An 18,240-nucleotide genomic window follows, 5' to 3' on the forward strand; every position below is an offset into this window, starting at 1 on the left:
ACTGCTATAAAGAGCCTACTGGCCTTTAAAAGTACAATAATTCAGTTCATGTTTTTTGCTGAGAGATTTTAAGAGTTCACTTCAGTTTCAGACATGGCATACACTATGGACGCCAGCTGCTTCCATTGCTCCGTGTGTCTGGATTTTTACAACGACCCAGTCTCCACTCCATGTGGACACAACTTCTGCAAGCTCTGCATTGAGAGGTACTGGGACAGCACCGACGAGTCCCGCTGTCCCCTGTGCAAGGAGATGTTTCACAAGAGACCCGAGCTGAAGATCAACATCGCCTTCAAAGAGGTCGTCGACCACTTTAAAATCACAAGCGAAGGCCCGGTGACGGGCGGAGAAACCCGCGAGGCCAAAGCCGGTGAAGTGGCGTGTGATGCGTGCACAGGTGTGAAACTAAAGGCAGTGAAGTCCTGCCTGGTGTGCGTGGGGTCTTACTGCGAGAGTCACCTGGAGCCTCACAAGACAGCAGCCGCCCTGAGCACACATAAGCTGATTGAACCAGTGAGGAACCTGGAGGACAGGATATGTAAGAAGCACAAGAAGATCCTGGAGCTGTTCTGTAAGAAGGACGACACGTTCATATGTCAGATTTGTGCCGAGACCGACCACAGCCGGCACCGAGTTGTGATGGCGGAGGCCGCGTCACAGCACAAAATGGTAAAAATGGTGTTCATGTTTTGATAATCTGAGTTTAATGTGGTTACTATTGTTTTACAAAACACCTTTTTGTGCAGAAAAATCTTACAGGTCATACAGAAATATTATTGTTAAATGCAGATCTACTGCCTGAAAGTAGGCAGAGGTGGAAAGAGTATTAAAAGTACTCAATAAAAGTTACCTTTCGCGGTGTGTTATCAGTTCATGAAAGTTAATATTAACATTTTGGTCACCTAAAAATGTCCTCAGCGTTCAATTGTACTTAGCTCCACCCTTTCGTGTCACTGCTGGTTGCAAAAAAACAAGATGGCAACGGCTAAAATACCAAACTCAAGGCTTCAAAACCGTAGTCCGCAAACCAATGAGTGACATCATGGTAACTACGTCCACTTCTTATATACAGTCTATGGAAATTACTGTTAAATTCAAAATAAATTCCATTAAATGTCAGCGTATACACTAGTGGAACATCATCAAGCCACCAGCCCTGATGTCCAATAAACAGTAAACTCCTTTACTATAGACAGCACTTAACAGCCTGTGCATGCTGAGACAACACTCAGACAAATAAAGGTGCTCAATTGTGCCATGTGGAGGCAATCTCTCAATCATAGATATGCTCTGAAATTGGACCTCACAATTGGATTCCACCTACAGTATGTCATGTTTATAAAGCAACCTGTTACATTAATCATTCAATAGCTTATTTACTACTGCATATTTGCACACTGCACTATTGTAATATTGTTAAGAATTTACAGAAACGCCCTGACCTATATAGACATCTTGTTTTTTTAGCTGCATTTCTATTTCTGTATGTACAATGAGAGCAAAATAACCAGAGTCAAACTCCTGGTTACTGTTCTCAATAAAGCTGATTCTGATTCTGATCTAACGAGACTAACATCAACAGCATGGCATAGCCTGGCATGGCGGCCACATATTCTCAAACACACAGCAAAAATGGCACTTTAACATAAGTCATAACGGTCCAAAATCATAAATTAGCTTACTTTTGATGATGAGACAATGGGACTTGGTGTTGAACACTGAAATGGAGAGCAGAGGCAAAGAGTTCAGTCTGTATGATGCCCTGATGCCAGGTTTTATCTGACTGAAAGTTAAAAAGGAGTCAGAGTCTTTTAACAGTACAGCTTGTTACGGTAGGATGATGATAAATACATGTGCTTTTTCCAGATAGAAGTGTTTCCACTACAGCTAATGTTTTCATTTCCCTCCCAGATTCAGATTAAGAGGAGAGGGAGAGAAGTGGAGCTGATGATTCAAGATCGGCAAAAGAGGATTGAAGAAATCAACCACTCAAGGAGTCAAACCAAGGTGAGTTCAAACCCAACACAAGACACTGGTGGATGGTGTTCCACTTTTTTTTTACCACATGGTAAATGGACAATGTGACAGCTGGACTAAGTTTATATATTGTATCAAGTGCAAATTAATAATGCATCCAAAATTCCTTTTTAAAATGCTATTTAGTACACTAAAACAGTATGTGGGATTTTTTAGAATGTCCGAAATCTTAGTATGAAACGAATAGTACGCAAATTGCATACAATTTCCGGTGAAATATTACATTATGCAACGCTGGACACTATGGCTGCATACATATCCAACAATGCAATGGACAAAATCCCTTAAAACAATTGACGGACAGCTCTGTAACATCAATAAGGCTTCAATTTAACGGTAAGTATAATATTTTACTTTGCTAGGCGTGATATATATATTAAATTAATTCAGACATTGATTCTTACAAACCGTCGTTTTGGTCATATGAGGTTGGCACGTGTTACCATGGTTACACATCTCCAATTACTTGTTTTGACCTTTAGGTGAATGCACAGAAAGAAATGGAGGCGAGTGTTCAGGTGTTCACGTCTGTGATGCAGTCGATCAAGGAGACCCACGCGGAGCTCATGGAAAAGATAGAGGCGAGACACGATGCTGAACAGAAGAGGCTCGAAGAGCTCATCAAAGAGCTGAGGCAAGAAATCGACGAACTGGAGAGGAAAAGTGATGAGCTACAGCAGCTCTCACGCATCGAAGACCATATCACGCTCGTGGAGGTCAGTGTGGGAATTATCTTCTATAATAATCTTGTCTTTTATGTGAATGTATCAATGGATCAACAACAATACAACAATTTTCCGTTTTTCCGTTCAACAGGCATTCAATCAAACCTACCCACTACCATCGACTCAGAACTGGCCACGCATTCCCGTTAATGGAGTGGATTTCTTGGGTTATATACGGACATCTTTGATTAATGCAAGAGAGTTCATCGACCTTGAGATTAAACAACAGTCAGCTGCTGGTAAGTTTGAAGCAAAGACATATTAGAAATAAGAGCTCTTCATCAGGCATTGTTCAACAACCATCAGATCAAACCGTTGTATAACACATCACATCATTCAGGTGGTTGTGATGTGCATGATTGAGAGTCAATCTACAGACTCTACTCTGTTTTTATAGAGTTTAATATGAATATGTTTTGCTTGTTTCTCTCAAGAGATAACATCTGTTGTTGTATCTTTCTTTTTTATTGTTTGTGTTGATTTTCCTGTCGTAGGTACCAATACAAATTCTGGCCCATTACTATAGGTAACTTATTTAGATTTAAGCAACAAAACTACAACTTCATTAGGTTTAGGCAACAAAACTACAACTTTTTAGGTTTAGGCAACAAAACTACAACTTTTTAGGTTTAGGCAACAAAACTACAACTTTGTTGTTTTAGGCAACAAAACTATAACTTCTTTAGGTTTAGGCAACAACACCACTTAGTTAAGTTTAGGGAAAAACATGTCATAATTACTACGGTCACTAGAGGTCGCTGTCGTGTTCTTTTATAGCTTCTTTCAGTGATCGCCCATGTGAATAGATAATAAAACCTATTAGTGGGTGTAGCCGCCCCCTACTGACCCACATTTATGGTGCTTGTAGTGACTGATAACGCTTATTTAATAGCGTGACAACAGACTAATCGAATGTAATACAGATCACAACCACCTGAGTGGTGAATGTGTGATCTTTGGTCTGACTTTTGCCTTCAGTTAGTTTTTTGATCCAACACCTGTAGACGCTTTTCAACATTAGAAATTAATAAAAATGTGATCCCACCATTTGTTCAATATTTCAGAATTTGTGTCACTGACCGTCTGATGAGTGGAAGGTTGTTTGATGAAAACTCACATTTAAAAAAATGAATGATAACCTATGTTGTCACCAAGGATGATTTGAACACTGAAGGTGATTTGATGAATTGAGCGGTCATGTATCATTGAACACATCAAAAGCATAATTTATCACATTACTAATTGTGGTCCGTCTTTCCGGCAGAGCTTAAGAAAGTGCAGAAATGTGCAGGTTTGTCACCCTTAACTTTTAAACTGGATGTTTTTTATTCATATTTAACTTCAAATGCAGTATATCTGAATGTTACATGTCATTATAACATTGTCTATCCTAACAGAGGACATCACCATTGACCCTGACACCGCAGGGCCCTGGCTTATTGTCTCTGAAGATGGGAAAGAAGTCAGGCAGTCTCCAAAGAAGCAAAAAGTTCCAGCTGGCCCAGCGAGGTTCACAGAAAACACTTTTGCCGTTGCGACACAAGGTCTAACCTCAGGCAGACACTACTGGGAGGTCGGGGTGAAGGGGAAATCCAACTGGACGCTGGGAGTCGCTTTTGGCACATTGACGAGGAGAGGAAACGTGACTTCCTCTCCAGAGAACGGCTTGTGGACTGTAGGTCACAGGGACGGGCAGTATCTTGTGTACACGCAAAATCCAATCCCTTTAAAGTTGTCCCCCCTTCCCCAGAGAGTGGGGGTGTTTGTGGATTACGAAGAGAGCCAGGTATCGTTCTTCGATGTGGGGGCCGAGGCTCACATCTTCACCTTCACCAAGTGCAACTTCACAGACAGGGTTTACCCCGTATTTGATCCGTGTGTGGCAATAGAAAAGAAGGAGGTAGCTCCTCTGAAAATTATGATGGTAGAGATCACAAAATGAAAAAGTGATCTAGATTTATCATCCTGAGCAACATTCTCATGAAAGTTGGTGAAATAGTCACGAAATTCAATCTATTTGATTTGTGTACAAATTTCCCTTTTTTTTGTGACGTTCAACATGACTTTCAACAATGTATTTTATGGGCGTTTTCCTACGAATGTCCAGCAACATGTGATGCACGTATCAATTAGAGCTCCAGTCTTTTGAAAATAAAACTATTTCGGCTTAGGAAAGGATTGACTTGGTTAGGCTTAGGCAACAAAACTACTTAGTTAGGTTTAGGAAAAGGATGTGGTTTGTGTTCAAATAACACCGGAAGTGGTGCTATTAAGTACGGAAGTTACATGACAAATAAATCAACGTTGACTTTTGGTTTCACACAGGGTACAAACACTGGTCTCCTGGGCGAAAGTCTGGCGTTTTTTGTTTTTTAAACTACTTAGTTAGGTTTAGAAAAAGATCGTGGTTTGGATTACAATAACACCGGAAGTAATGTAACTTAAGTACAGAAGTTACGTGACAAATAAATCAAGGTTGACTTATGGTTTCACACGGGACACAAACAGTGGTATCCTAGACAAAAGTTCAGTGTTTTTTGGCCTTCCCATCCACCATGTATTTCTTCGAAAAGTGAAAAGTGATAAAAATGTTGTGACTATTTCCCAAACTGCTGTGTGACTGGGATGTCAAATCACAGTTATCAATATGTCATCAGAAACAGACTTTATCCATGAGCATTAATTGTGCATTATGATACAGTATATAAAGCATCATAATCTACCAATTAAGGCTTCTGACACCTTATATTTCTAGGGCGATCGTTGTTTGCTGGTGTTTATGTTCTTATTTACATATTTTGATTTTGGTCACATTGATATATTACTAGCTATAATGAGGTGTAATAGTAAGTATTTATGGTATGTAACTCACATTTCTATACAGCATAGCACTTCTAGTATGCTTGTACATTTTGTACAGTACAAGTTAATAATCGCCCAGGGTGTAATTAAAAGGCATTATGCCAAATGTAGATTTTTTTAAAGGGACATATCATGCTCATTTAAAGGTCCATACTTGTATTTTGGTTTCTACTAGAACATATTTACATGCTTTTATGTTCAAAAAACGCTTTATTTTTCCTCATACAGTCTGTCTGAATATACCTGTATTCACCCTCTGTCTGAAACGCTCCGTTTTAGCACTTGTCTCTTTAAGAAAGCAAAAAAAAAGCTTTTCATGTCCCCTTTAAACAAAAACTGAAATCTCCCATAAATTGATTTTGTTTTAATTATTGTTGGATTTTTGTGTCATATTTTGTATGGTCTTTATGTATGTTTCCTTGAATAGCTTTAACTATTCTGGTGTTTGTTAAGCCTTTAGGATTTTTTGTTCATCCTACATTTTTAAAACAAACAATTTGTCTTAAATTTGATGTGCTGTAAAATTCATGAATATTAACAGATGAAGGTTTAGGGATCGAAATTTCATAAATAAAGTGAGTAAAGGTGATCAACCGGGTGCTGTTCTTCATTCTAAAATAAAAATTAACCTTCAGATAATCACACTTTACCCAACAAGAATAGGTGATAAGAAGATTGTTTAGACACTGATATAAGTGTGACACTAAGAGTCATAAAGAAGGCGAGTAAAGGGAATTTATGATCTCATACACCTGTCTATAAGACCTTCTGGCGTGCCATTATTTTGAAGTAATTGATATCTTTTAGAATGATAGAACAGCAGAAACTACATCAAATTCATTTAGCTGTTTGAGTGCCCCACTGATATCAGTCTTTTCAGAGAACGACCTGGAGAAAACAGCACAGCACAGTCCTAGGGTTTTAGGGTTTTGCATATCTACAGCGCAGAGCCATAGAAATCAGAGTGTGATAACAAAGGGAGGGCATGTGTGAACGTTTGGGTGTGTCGCAACGAGAGTGGGAGGGCCACTTCAAGTTTCAGGAAGAGTGCAGCACCTGTCGGTGTTTGCTTTAAAACAAGGCACACAAAGTGAAGGACTACACTGCTCCACGTCAGAGGAAAACATGCAGAGTAAGTTACATGTTTTTATCAGTGATTCTTTTGACTGTATGACATGGTGTGTTTTGTGAAATCGTTTGTTAAGAACATTTTTCTGTATGTCTATATTCTGTGTCCCATACAGTACGTACAGTAGAAGATGATAATGATGCTACATTAGCCGATATGTTAAAATCGTAAACAAAATGTTCTTTTTACATTTACAAATACTGATGTAAAATCTAGTCCATTTGCCTTAAACGTAAAACAAGTTATTTAAGCTCAGTTAAATGGCAACAGCAGTGGTTGTTTGGTGTATATTTCCAGTAAGAGCTGTGTTTTCTTTTAAACCTGACGCATTGAGCTGACGAGAAGTAGAAGATCCTGAGTTTCTGCATTCCTCAGATAGTTTCTCACCTACCGCCGAACACGGCGACACTCTTAAATCCACTTCCTGCTTGTGTGAAAAGACTTTGTGTTCTCTGGTGCTGAATATTTGTGACTCTTTATGACCTGAATTCAAGTGCCAAAGGGACAATACAACACTGACCTTTGAGTTTTACTTTAACCACATCAGCTGTTTGTCAGTGTCACCGTTGTGGTTTGCCTCAAAGGGTTTCTTTCCAATATCAGCAACCCAACTTACTGTCAGATTGTGCACACAAAAAAACAACAAATACCCTCATTTTAGTCAAATATTAAAGGTAGGGTTGGAAGACTTTAGAGATATTGTTTTGTATTTGTTGAAATTCTCCTTACATTCCGACAGCAATCAATAAATCAGAAGCTCTGACGATAAAAAAAAATGTTTTTCGGTTGGATCATTTCTAAAAATCTAGTGCTAGTACTGTTGCTAGTTTTTTAACATCACCGACCCTAGCACCTTTAAATTGTGTTTTTTTCTAAATCTGCAAGTTCAACGGCTACACTGCTGTCCTGAAATCCCTTCTCAGACAGCAATTCATGTTTCATGACTTTGACATGACTGCCTTGTGATCCTAGTTAGGCTTTCCTCGACCAAAGAAAGTCGACTAACACTCATACGATTTTGGCAACCAATCGATAAGTTGATTTAAGCGGAGCGGGCGATGAACCGGCGGATGGTGTGGCGTCAGCGTGCATTGTACTGGATGGATGATTTAAATCGACAGATCTGTAAAACTGAGTTTCTCCACAAAGAATCACACAAAAGCACCACTTTAAATGTTGTGTTTACCAGAGATGTACTCATAACTATCTTGGAAATAAGTCATTCAGTATGCCCTAAGAGGGGGCAGCCTTAGATCTTAGTAACAAAGACTTGTGCATCTAATCTATATCGTGTCTCTCCTTCCTCTTTCTTCCAGGTGTCAGCTCTCCAGGAGGCCGCGTCCTCTCTGAGGATCAGTTCAGCTGCTCCATATGTCTGGAGGTGTTCGTGGAGCCCGTCTCCACACCCTGTGGCCACAGCTTCTGCAAGGCCTGCCTGCAGGGCTACTGGACCCACAGCAAGAAGTTCATCTGCCCCATGTGCAAGAAGAACTACTCCAGAAAGCCCGAGATGAGCGTCAACAGGGTCCTGGCTGAAATCTCCTCCCAGTTCCAGGGGCTGATGCTACCCGGTGGAGCCGCAGAGGCAGTGGGAGCTGGAGGGGGAGCCACGCGGGGATCCACGATGAATCTGAGCTCAGATGGGCGCCACGGGGGCTCACCGACACCTGACACTGGGGAGTTTGCGAGGCCCGGGGAGGTCCCCTGTGATGCCTGCATCGGAAGGAAGGTCAAGGCGCTCAAGTCTTGTGTGAACTGTCCTGGATCATACTGCGAGGTCCACCTCAGACATCATAAAAAGGTCTGTTTTTTTTCTTCTTTAGGGTTATTGCAAGATAATAAATATCTGTTTTCTTTCTTGACTTCGTGGAATCTTAAAGGTGCCATATTGTAGAAAGTGAGATTTCCATGTCTTTTTTGATTATAAAGCAGGTCTAGGTGGTAAATAAATACTGTGAAAGTATCAAAACGCTCAATCTGCGGAAAAATGCGCAAAACCTGTATTCAGAAACTGTTCCTTTAAACGAGCCGTCAGGATTTCTGTAACTGTAGTTGTGGCATAACAACTACACAGTCACCGGTAGAAGTGGCACTAAACTCTGTGTAGTTGATGCACACAATAAGTCCCCAGCTGTTGTGGCGCTGTAATCATGCAACTGTGACTGCGCCGATGCGGAAGACCTGAAAACGCTGACCAATCAGAGCAGACTGGGCTTTTTTGGTAGGGGGTCTTAAACAGACAGGCGCTAAAACGGAGCGTTTCAGACAGAGGGTGAATATAGGTATATTAAGACAGACAGTATGAGGAAAATAATGTGTTTTTTGAACATTAAAGCATATAAACATGTTCTAGTAGAAACCCAAAATACAGGTATAAACCTGAAAATTAGCACGATATGTCCCCTTTAAATAACATTTTGTGGGATTGAAAAATGCTTTTGTGCACAACGTGAGTTTACAGTGATGAAAGATAAAGGTTATGCCCCAAATTAAATACCTTTTTTTTACTATGCAATCCCCAGGTGAAGTCTCTGACGTCTCACCGTCTGATCGAACCCACTTTCCACCTGGAGGAGAAGATCTGTAAGAAACACGAGCGTCTGCTGGAGGTCTACTGCCGCTCGGACCACACCTGCATCTGCACGGCCTGCGCCGATGCTTCGCACAAATCCCACGACATCGTCTCCACCGACCACGAGTGGAAGAAGAAGATGGTGAGCTGTGGACACAAATTGTTAAGTAATGTTAGGGTATAGAGCAATGGAAAAAAAACTAATTATTATCAGTATTAATAAAAAAAAGGCCTATAAAAAAGAGAATTAACCTTTTTATCATAATACAAAACAATAAAAATGACACATTTAAGTCATAATATGATATAATTTTTAAGTCAATCTTTAAAAATGTGTTCACAACTAACTTTTTGATTGACTGAAGGGCTTAATGTGAATGGGTTTTGATTCTATATCCTGCCTTAAAAGCACCCGATAAAGCCTCACTGCCAGTTTCAAACACCGTCACGCGAGTTTCATGGTATAAAGCTGTGTCGATTTTGGTTTTCCCCTCGCAGAGTAATCTGGGTAAGAAGAGGTCGGAGCTCAAACATTTGATCAAGGAGAGAGCCAAGAAACTGGACGAGATCAAACAATCCATCAAGGTCATCAAGGTGAGTCGGCTGAAGGCCACAGTAGCACTGTAGAAGACAGTAGATAAGAACCAGCATCTGAATCATTGTGTGTTATGACAAAACACAGCATGTTTGAAAGTTCTGGTGTCACATTTCAGCTCTTTAAAGTACAAGACCAGTAGGAGCAACTGCTATTTTGACGATGCCTTTATACAGTTCTAGCTTCTATTTGATCAAATCCACATATATCCTTTGAAGGAGTTAAAAATGTATTGTCTACAGGATAAGCCTCTAGACATGTATCATCTAGTTTTATATAAATAAAACAATAACAAAATATGTTGTGTCATTTCAGGCTATTTTTGATTAATTCTAAATTTAAATTTTTAATGTTAATTATTCCAGTAAATGTGAGCCTCAGAAATAAATACACAGCGGCTGTAAACATTGAACATGAACCAATGAATTTGTCTTCATACATTTAAAGACAGCAAATTAAAAGCCTCATGCATTTCAACATATTATAAAAAAAAAAAAAAAGATGGGACCTGGTGGTATAATGAAGCACAATAACAACTCCAGGTAGCATTACAAGATAATTAATCTATTAAACTTAAGCTATACGTCTTCATGGCAAGTCAAATTGAAAAAGCTAAAACTGGCTGTATTATATCTGGGGCTTTCAAATTTAACGTGATAACGCATGAACGGAACTTTGTTTTTACGCCACTAATAACGCTCCAAACATACGCTAAATTTTTAGGAAAAACTGTCATGGCCATATTCAAAGAGGTCCCTTGACCTCTGGCCTCAAGATATGTGAATGAAAATGGTTTCTATGGGTACCCACGAGTCTCCCCTTTACAGACATGCCCATTTTATGATAATCACATGCAGTTTGGGGGCACGTTTGCCATGTTATGATTTGAGCATATTTTAAGGTAAATGCAGTACCTGTGAGGGTTTCTGGACAATATCTGTCATTGTTTTGTGTTGTTAAATGATTTCCAATAATAAATATATACATACATTTGCATAAATCGGCATATTTTCCCACTCCCATGTTGATAAGAGTATTAAATACTTGACAAATCTCCCTTTAAGGTACATTTTGAACAGATAAAGAATGTGCGATTAAATTGTGGACAATCATGCGATTAATCATGATTCAATATTTTTAATTGATTGACAGCCCTGGTTATTTTACAGTAGAAACATTTTAGGTTCCTTTAGTCAACCAGTGTGCCAAATTGCAAAGTAGTTTATTTCATTAGAACTGGTTCTTAACCAGCATGTCATGTGTCTGTTGTACTTTCCTTCATGTACTGCATGTTAAATATTTTCCGTCTGCTTTAATGTAGCGCCGTAAAGTGTTACGCAACGTGGTGGGTGAGGACGTTGGCCACGTGTTTTTCATACCTCTCGTGCTCTGTGGTATGAACCTATGCAGTTTGTTTTTCTCTTGCGTCTACGCTTGAGGCCGTCTAACCGGTGCGACCAGCCTAATCATTTACCTTTAGTTTCCCACACCCTGTTTTCACCTACAGTCATTACAGCAAAACTTATACCTAGAGGATAAGAGATTGAAAACATGGAGGATTACTCTGCTTTTCCTCATATAAATGAAAGGATTGGAATTAAAATGAGTGAAATGTCAATGAGGTTTTGAATGGTTTTCCATAACAATAATTCCCCAGGTTCAGTGATACTCTTGGTTTCCTGCTTGGTGACATTTGTTATCTACTTTCACAATTACAGTGAGGATTAAGTTACCAGAGGATTGGGTATCAGGATGTCCACATCTCTCTCTCTGTGTGTGTGTGTGTGTGTGTGTGTGCGTGTGTGTGTACACTGTACAATCACACACTGCATGCTACTGATAGACTTGGAGATACAGACAATGATGCATCTCTGGATTTTTTTAAAGTTTGGAGAGTAAGCAAAATGAACTTATTATATTATATATTACAGTATAATTTTGCTTATAAAACATATACAATATAAACATAACTGGAGATTGGAGCGTAACATTGAAACCAACAGTTTCCAGGTTCAGTTTGAGATTAAAAGATTGGTAGTTTCCTACGCCTGGCTGGGGGATTACGTAAACCTGTTAGACCAGTTGAACAAGCGGCAGACAGACGCATGAGAAAGAGCTGCGGTTACTGAAACTGCAGCATTTCACACGTTCATTTGTTAGACTGTAATTGGTTTTAATGATTTTATTTTAGGCTTAACCCTGTCAGTCAGAGATATGTAAACAATGTAGACAACAGACACTTTAAGGCGAGGCAGGTTTATCTCCATCACACCCTCAACAACAAGGCAATTTAAAGTGATTTATACAGGACATAAAAAAGAAACATGAGGGGGTATAAAAGGCACATAAGTAGGATTTTAAAAGAACAATATAATACAATTGAAAAGCTGCATGTGATTATCATCAAGTGGGCATGTCAAAGAGGAGACTCGTGGGTACCCATAAAACACATTTTCATTCACATATCTTGACGTCAGAGGTCAAAGGACCTCTTTGAAAATGGCCATGTCGCGGGTGGGTTTACATTGCAGTTAGTTAAAAGCCTGGTTCATCACAAACTGTCTCTAAAGGGTGCTTCCGTGCGATGGTTTCCAATGTCGAGGGGCACTGCCCTAACGGCGGTATTTGACGAATTGCGAGTGAGAACAGGTTGCCCACACCACTAGATGCCACCAAATCCTACGCACTGCACCTTTAAGTTATCAGGCAAATTTGTTTGATTTGATTCAAGGATTTGATTTATCTGGACTCCCTTTTTGAGTTGATCTTAACTAAAATTCGCTTGAACTTGCACTCGACGAAACCCTACGTATTCACATTCCTCTCTTCACCATATCCCTTCCTCTGCATGCAGGCCAGCTCTCAGAAGGAGCTGGAGGAAAGCTGGCAGGTGTACGCAGAGCTGCAGCGCATGGTGGAGCAGAGTCAGGCGGAGCTGGTGGAGCTGATCGCCATGAGGCAACGCGAAGCCGAGCGTCACGCTCAGGAGCTGGCCCGAGGTCTGGAGAACGAACTCAGCCAGCTGAGGAGGAGGAGCAACGAGCTGGAGGCCTACGCACAGACGCAGGACAAAGTGATCTTCTTGCAGGTAGTACAGCCATGATGGAATTTTTTTTTTTTTTAGATCAAATATGTTTTTATGTTCAGATAGCTGTGATTAAAGAACACATTTCAAATATGTACAAAATATATACATTTTGTAAAAACAGGAAATGCTGCAAGATGATTTACAAATTTCTAAATAATACATTTTTATGTCCCACTTTTCTCTTTCTTACTTTTGGTAATGATCAATATTTGATATATTTCAAGATCACTCCAACTGTAATTTTAAAAATGCATGCTGGCATATTAAGTATTACTTCATTAGTATTTTTTTCCCAGTGCGAAGCCTACATACAGAAAACACTTAATATGCATTTAGGACACAGCAAGGGAGCTAATTAGTTAAAATCCTAAAGACGGTAAGCTGCTGCTGATGTTCCACTTTAAAAATATATCCACCTTAACAGTCTTTATATTGTTATTAATAATGTTACCAACTAATCTGGAACACTATATATTTTTAAAATATCCGTTTCTCTATCATTATTATTCATCCACATACACAGCCAATTATCCAGAGAACCTCCATGGTTGCACCAGCGGCAGTTGCTAGGAGATTTGTAACGCAACATCAAACGAACAGAGCCAGCTGTTATGGAAGCCCCCCCTCGTGCATTTACCCCGGACTGTTTATGGAGATAAAATGTTGATTTTTCACTCATGAAAGGCGTCTTTGAAGTTTTCCCAGATAGTATGAGAGGAAGCACAGCCACACATATCCAAACACAGAACAAAGTTAAGAGCATACAGACCAATACATTCACTGTTCTGTATCTGTAACTCTTCTGATGCTTCTTTACTTAGATTTATAGAGAGAAATCTGCGCTCTGTTTAGACAGTTTACCGCATAAAGCTGATTAAATCAGATTAAGTTTGTTTTTTATTCACTGCAAAGACTTTATTTCCCCTGAGGGATCATTCAATTTTAATTTCACCTTACCTTATTTAAAGGAACATTGAGTAACATTTCGGGGCATCTATTAGCAGAAATGGAAAATAATATTCATAACTATGTTTTCATGAGTGTATAATCACCTGACCCTGACCCTACACACTGTCCCTTTAAGTAATCAAGACATTTTTTTTGTTAATATTAGGGCTATCAAAGTTTACGCAATAATAACGCGTTGATGCTAATTTGCATTAACGCAACTTGCATTTTTTAGGTTGTAGCGGGCTCAGTTTTAAAGCTAGAGTGAAGATACCAGCATCATCTGAAACTAGTAAACCTAAAGAATCCTTTGGTACCAACCATGTCATTCTAGCTTCCACGAAGGAGGCTAAATAACGCTCCAAAACTTACACTAAATCCTACACACTGCACCTTTAACCTCGCTCTCCCATTTCCTGTAGAACCTGTCGACGCTGACGCCCCCAACCGAGCCCACCGATTGGTCGGCGGTCAGCATCAACACTGACCTCTACCTGGGAACCATCAGCTCCTCCGTCAGCGTCCTCATGGACAAGTTCCAGGAGGAGCTCAAGAGGCTGTACGGGAAAGGTAATTCCTCGCTCTGTTACGATAAAACACCGTGATTTTTGAAAGATCTGTCACTGTGTCAAGAAATAAAGAAAGTAAATAAACAGGAATTTATCTGTAATATGTATCTGCAATAATGACAATGTGCAGGTTTCGGTAATACTTTGTAATAACCATTATTTGGTGGGATTTGTCTTTTAGCTTGTTCCTATATGAAGGGATTAGCTCTGAAGAGGCTTCTGGAGCTAAAATGGATTTAATTGTCCTCCTTAAAAGGACCAGTGTGTAACATTTAAGGGGATCTATCAGCAGAAATGGAATACAATATGAATCGGTATGTTGTCTTTGGTGTATAATCACCTGAAAATAAGAATCATTGTGTTTTTGTTACCTTAAAATGAGGTCAGAGGTCAAGGGATCCCTTTGAAAATGGCCAAGCCAGTTTTCCTCACCAAAATTTAGCGCAATTTTTTTGCGTTATTTGACCTCCTTTGTGACAAGTTAGTACGACATGGTTGGTACAAAAGGATTCCTTAGGTTTTCTAGTTTTATATGATGCCAGTATCTTCACTCTAGCTTTAAAACCCGACCACTATTCTGAAAAGGCTGGATTTTATGAGATTAATTAATAATTTATAGTGTTTTTGAGAATCGATACAGCATCACAACACATGATATCGCGATACTCCTGTGTATCGATATCATCTTACGACCCCTTAATTGGGATATACAGTATGTAGCCTACTGTATATTTTCAAAATAAGAGTAAGCAGGAAACTAAACAATATTCCAACAAGTTATCTGTGCAAAGTAACAATCAAACCCATCCTCCCTTGTCTAATACCAGACACACTTCCTGTGCAACATCCAAATGTAGGTCACTGTATGAGCACTTTGAAATAGAAGAGTGACTCATCATTGCAACACACTCACACATGCAAGACGGTCGGACAGATTGAGACAGTGTTGATGCCACAGATCACCACCACTTGGAATCAGCGGAGAGCTGACTGACAGCAGCACATGTCTTGAGCATTTACAGCTCTGAATTAGACCTACATGTTTACCACCCACACGTGCCATCTGCTTTGACTTTGACTCTTTAGCTGAATGACTTGCTGACTCTGTGTCTCTCTCTTTCTCTCTCTCTCAGAGCTCCGGAAGGTACAGAACTATTCAAGTAAGTAAGACTTTAAACTGTTAAGCTTGCTGATCAGTAGTTTCCACTTATGCTTTGTTTGGGGGCAGGGAGTCTTTTCTTTTGGACAATCTTGAGCAGTGCACCAAAACTTAATGTTCAGTTCTCCAAATTGTCCACAAGATGACGCCACTTCTGCACAGCACAGACCAGCTCAATCCAGGGCCATGCAAGGCTTTGTGTTGCCATGAATGTGTTTGTTGATGATGGTAGAAGTGTCACAGAAGTGAGTAAAGCAATTGGCACAATTTGGCCACTTGGGAGACGTTTTGGAGACGTTTGGGACATCACAAACTAAAAACTCACTAGTTCCCATAAGGTTAGGCCTAGAGGTCTGGGATTTTATACAGAGGTGTGCGGTGATTTGCATAGTTATGGCATAAAGCAAGTTATCGTTATTCAAACTCATTGTAGACAAAGACCAAGAACACTTTTTGAGACGTATCTGAACTGATTTGGTTTAGGTTGTGTTTTAGCCAAGGATTCAGGCCCTTTGTTTATGTCAAAAGCCAACTTTAGAAGGAACTCGTTCTTATGCAGATGATGTGTTTTTCTCTGTTGCATCAAGCAGACATGTTCAGGCATAGACAACCCAGTATTGTGATATGTAATCAGCCTCTTATTCTGTCCAGGTGAGGTGATTTTGGACCCTGCCACGGCCCAGAGGCACCTGGTCGTGTCCGACGACGGTCGCCAGGTGAGATATGAAGAGCGTAAGACCGCCCACTCTGAGAGTGTTAAACGCTTCAGCCCCGCCCTCTTCGTCATGGGCCGAGAAGGCCTCAGCTCCGGGCGACACTACTGGGAGGTGGACGTGGCGCGCAAGACGGCTTGGACGCTCGGCATGGCCAGCGCCTCGGCCCGCCGCAAGGGTGAGATCAAGCTGAGTCCCGAGGGGGGGTACTGGTGCCTGTGGCTGAAGAGCGCCGAGGTGAAGGCTTTGGCGTCGTCCCGCCTGCCTCTAACGCTGCCGTCCCAGCCGAGTAAAGTGGGAATCTACCTGGATTATGAAGGAGGCCAGATCTCGTTCTATGACGTGAAAGCACGCCTACATCTCTACACCTTTGTCGATAACTTCAACGATAGTCTGTACCCGATCTTCAGCCCCTGTCTCCACCAGGACGGGAAGAACTTATCTCCTCTCGTTATAACCCCCGTTAAACACGCCTGAGACTGACAGACGATCAAAAGTCAGTCAGCATTACGTTTAACTTTTTTTACATCTTTAGGTCAAAAAAGATTTGGTGCAAAGTGCAGATACTTTTTAAAAATTGTGAACAGATGAATTTGTTATTTTATTTGGTCTTAAAATAGGAAATTGTTCTTCTCAATGAGCCAACTTTATGACAGTTTTATTAGTTTGCAAAGGCACTTTACCTCAAATAACTTTCAATATTATGAAATAAAAACAAAGCAAGTTATATTGCATATCACAACTACCCACTAAAATGGATGGATTACTGAACGAGCCCATCGGGCACAGGTCCAGGGGGCCCCCTGGCTTTCGCCTACAAAATATCATTAAAAAATACACGTACCAACCAGGAAGAGACTCAAAACACTACAAACAGACACAAAACAACTACAAAGAGATGCAAAACAGCTGCAAAGAGACTCACATTGACTAATAAAAGGGGCAAAACAATCACAAAGAGACTCAAAATAATCACAAAAAGAAGCTTAACAACTACAAGGAGATTCAAATCGACCAAAGAGACACAAATTAACCACAAAGAGACACTAAACAACCACAAAGAGACTCTAAACAACTATAGAGACTCAAAACGACCACAGAGAGATGCAACACAACTACAAAAAGACGCAACACAACTACAAAGAGACACAAAACAACCACAAACAGACAGAAAACAACGGAGAGAAGCATAACGACAACCAAGAGACACAAAACAACAACAAAAAGAGGCTAAACATCTATAAAGTCTTTGTGTCTTGGCATGCCTTTTGCATGTCTGTGCCCAAGGCCCCATTGTCTCCTAATCTGCTCATGACCACTACTCATCAAATGCGCACGTTATTTCATTTGCTTAAGTAACGTCAGGCTCAATACAGATCCTATGAAGGCCGCTGAGGAAACCAAAATGGATGGTACTTTATTGACTGACATATTACAGAGAAATATTAACAATTTGGTTACTTAAAAGTAGTCAATAGTTCCTTCATATATGTACATTTTTATGTCAAATTGTATATAAAATAAACAGATATCTTGGTGTAAAAACGTGAAGGACTAGAGGGGATTATTCCAAATCTGACCAGTGGTTGTTACGTTTCGCAGCCCTGGTTCAGTTGGACGTGTCAAGGAGAAAGTTGAGTTTAAGTAAGACTGTACTCTTGGCACTTTCCGTCTTTGTTATAAGGCTTTTGGAGAATTTACAGATACAAGAAATGAAGTTAAATAGATGTACATTTACTGTCTAGAGGTTGAGGCTTGCCTGGGGTACCAAATGAGAGATTTTGTACTATAGGACTTTGACATTGTTTGCAATGGCCAGTTTTTAAAACTTTGTATATCCAGG

General features: G+C 40.1%; 2 protein-coding genes across 2 annotated transcripts; both read left to right on the plus strand.

Annotated features, from left to right (window-relative positions):
- The first annotated feature begins 93 nt into the window (after positions 1 to 93).
- On the plus strand, positions 94 to 4,704 carry LOC141761204 (E3 ubiquitin-protein ligase TRIM39-like). The gene is made up of 6 exons (XM_074624535.1): positions 94 to 669; positions 1,912 to 2,007; positions 2,520 to 2,753; positions 2,854 to 3,001; positions 4,027 to 4,053; positions 4,160 to 4,704. Exons 1-6 carry the CDS (start codon positions 94 to 96, stop codon positions 4,702 to 4,704), a joined length of 1,626 nt encoding a protein of 541 aa, XP_074480636.1.
- A 1,951-nt stretch (positions 4,705 to 6,655) lies between these two features.
- On the plus strand, positions 6,656 to 17,416 carry LOC141760724 (E3 ubiquitin-protein ligase TRIM39-like). Its single transcript, XM_074623787.1, has 8 exons — positions 6,656 to 6,756; positions 8,070 to 8,554; positions 9,276 to 9,467; positions 9,824 to 9,919; positions 12,775 to 13,008; positions 14,379 to 14,526; positions 15,659 to 15,685; positions 16,336 to 17,416. The coding sequence occupies exons 1-8, from the start codon at positions 6,750 to 6,752 to the stop codon at positions 16,872 to 16,874; spliced, it is 1,728 nt and encodes a 575-aa protein (XP_074479888.1). The 5' UTR covers positions 6,656 to 6,749; the 3' UTR covers positions 16,875 to 17,416.
- The last annotated feature ends 824 nt before the right edge of the window (positions 17,417 to 18,240 follow it).

The sequence above is a fragment of the Sebastes fasciatus genome, chromosome 22, assembly GCF_043250625.1.
Source record: "Sebastes fasciatus isolate fSebFas1 chromosome 22, fSebFas1.pri, whole genome shotgun sequence".
Lineage (NCBI taxonomy): Eukaryota > Metazoa > Chordata > Actinopteri > Perciformes > Sebastidae > Sebastes > Sebastes fasciatus.

What these genes read in the sequence shown, in the direction of transcription:
- LOC141761204 (XM_074624535.1), top strand. Translation starts at nt 94, where the DNA reads ATGGCATACACTATGGACGCCAGCTGCTTCCATTGCTCCGTGTGTCTG. An exon ending in ACCATATCACGCTCGTGGAG is followed by an intron (nt 2,754 to 2,853) that starts GTCAGTGTGGGA and finishes TCCGTTCAACAG; the next exon opens with GCATTCAATCAAACCTACCC. An exon ending in TAAACAACAGTCAGCTGCTG is followed by an intron (nt 3,002 to 4,026) that starts GTAAGTTTGAAG and finishes TCTTTCCGGCAG; the next exon opens with AGCTTAAGAAAGTGCAGAAA.
- LOC141760724 (XM_074623787.1), top strand. An exon ending in CAAGAGGCTGTACGGGAAAG is followed by an intron (nt 14,527 to 15,658) that starts GTAATTCCTCGC and finishes TCTCTCTCTCAG; the next exon opens with AGCTCCGGAAGGTACAGAAC. An exon ending in GAAGGTACAGAACTATTCAA is followed by an intron (nt 15,686 to 16,335) that starts GTAAGTAAGACT and finishes TATTCTGTCCAG; the next exon opens with GTGAGGTGATTTTGGACCCT.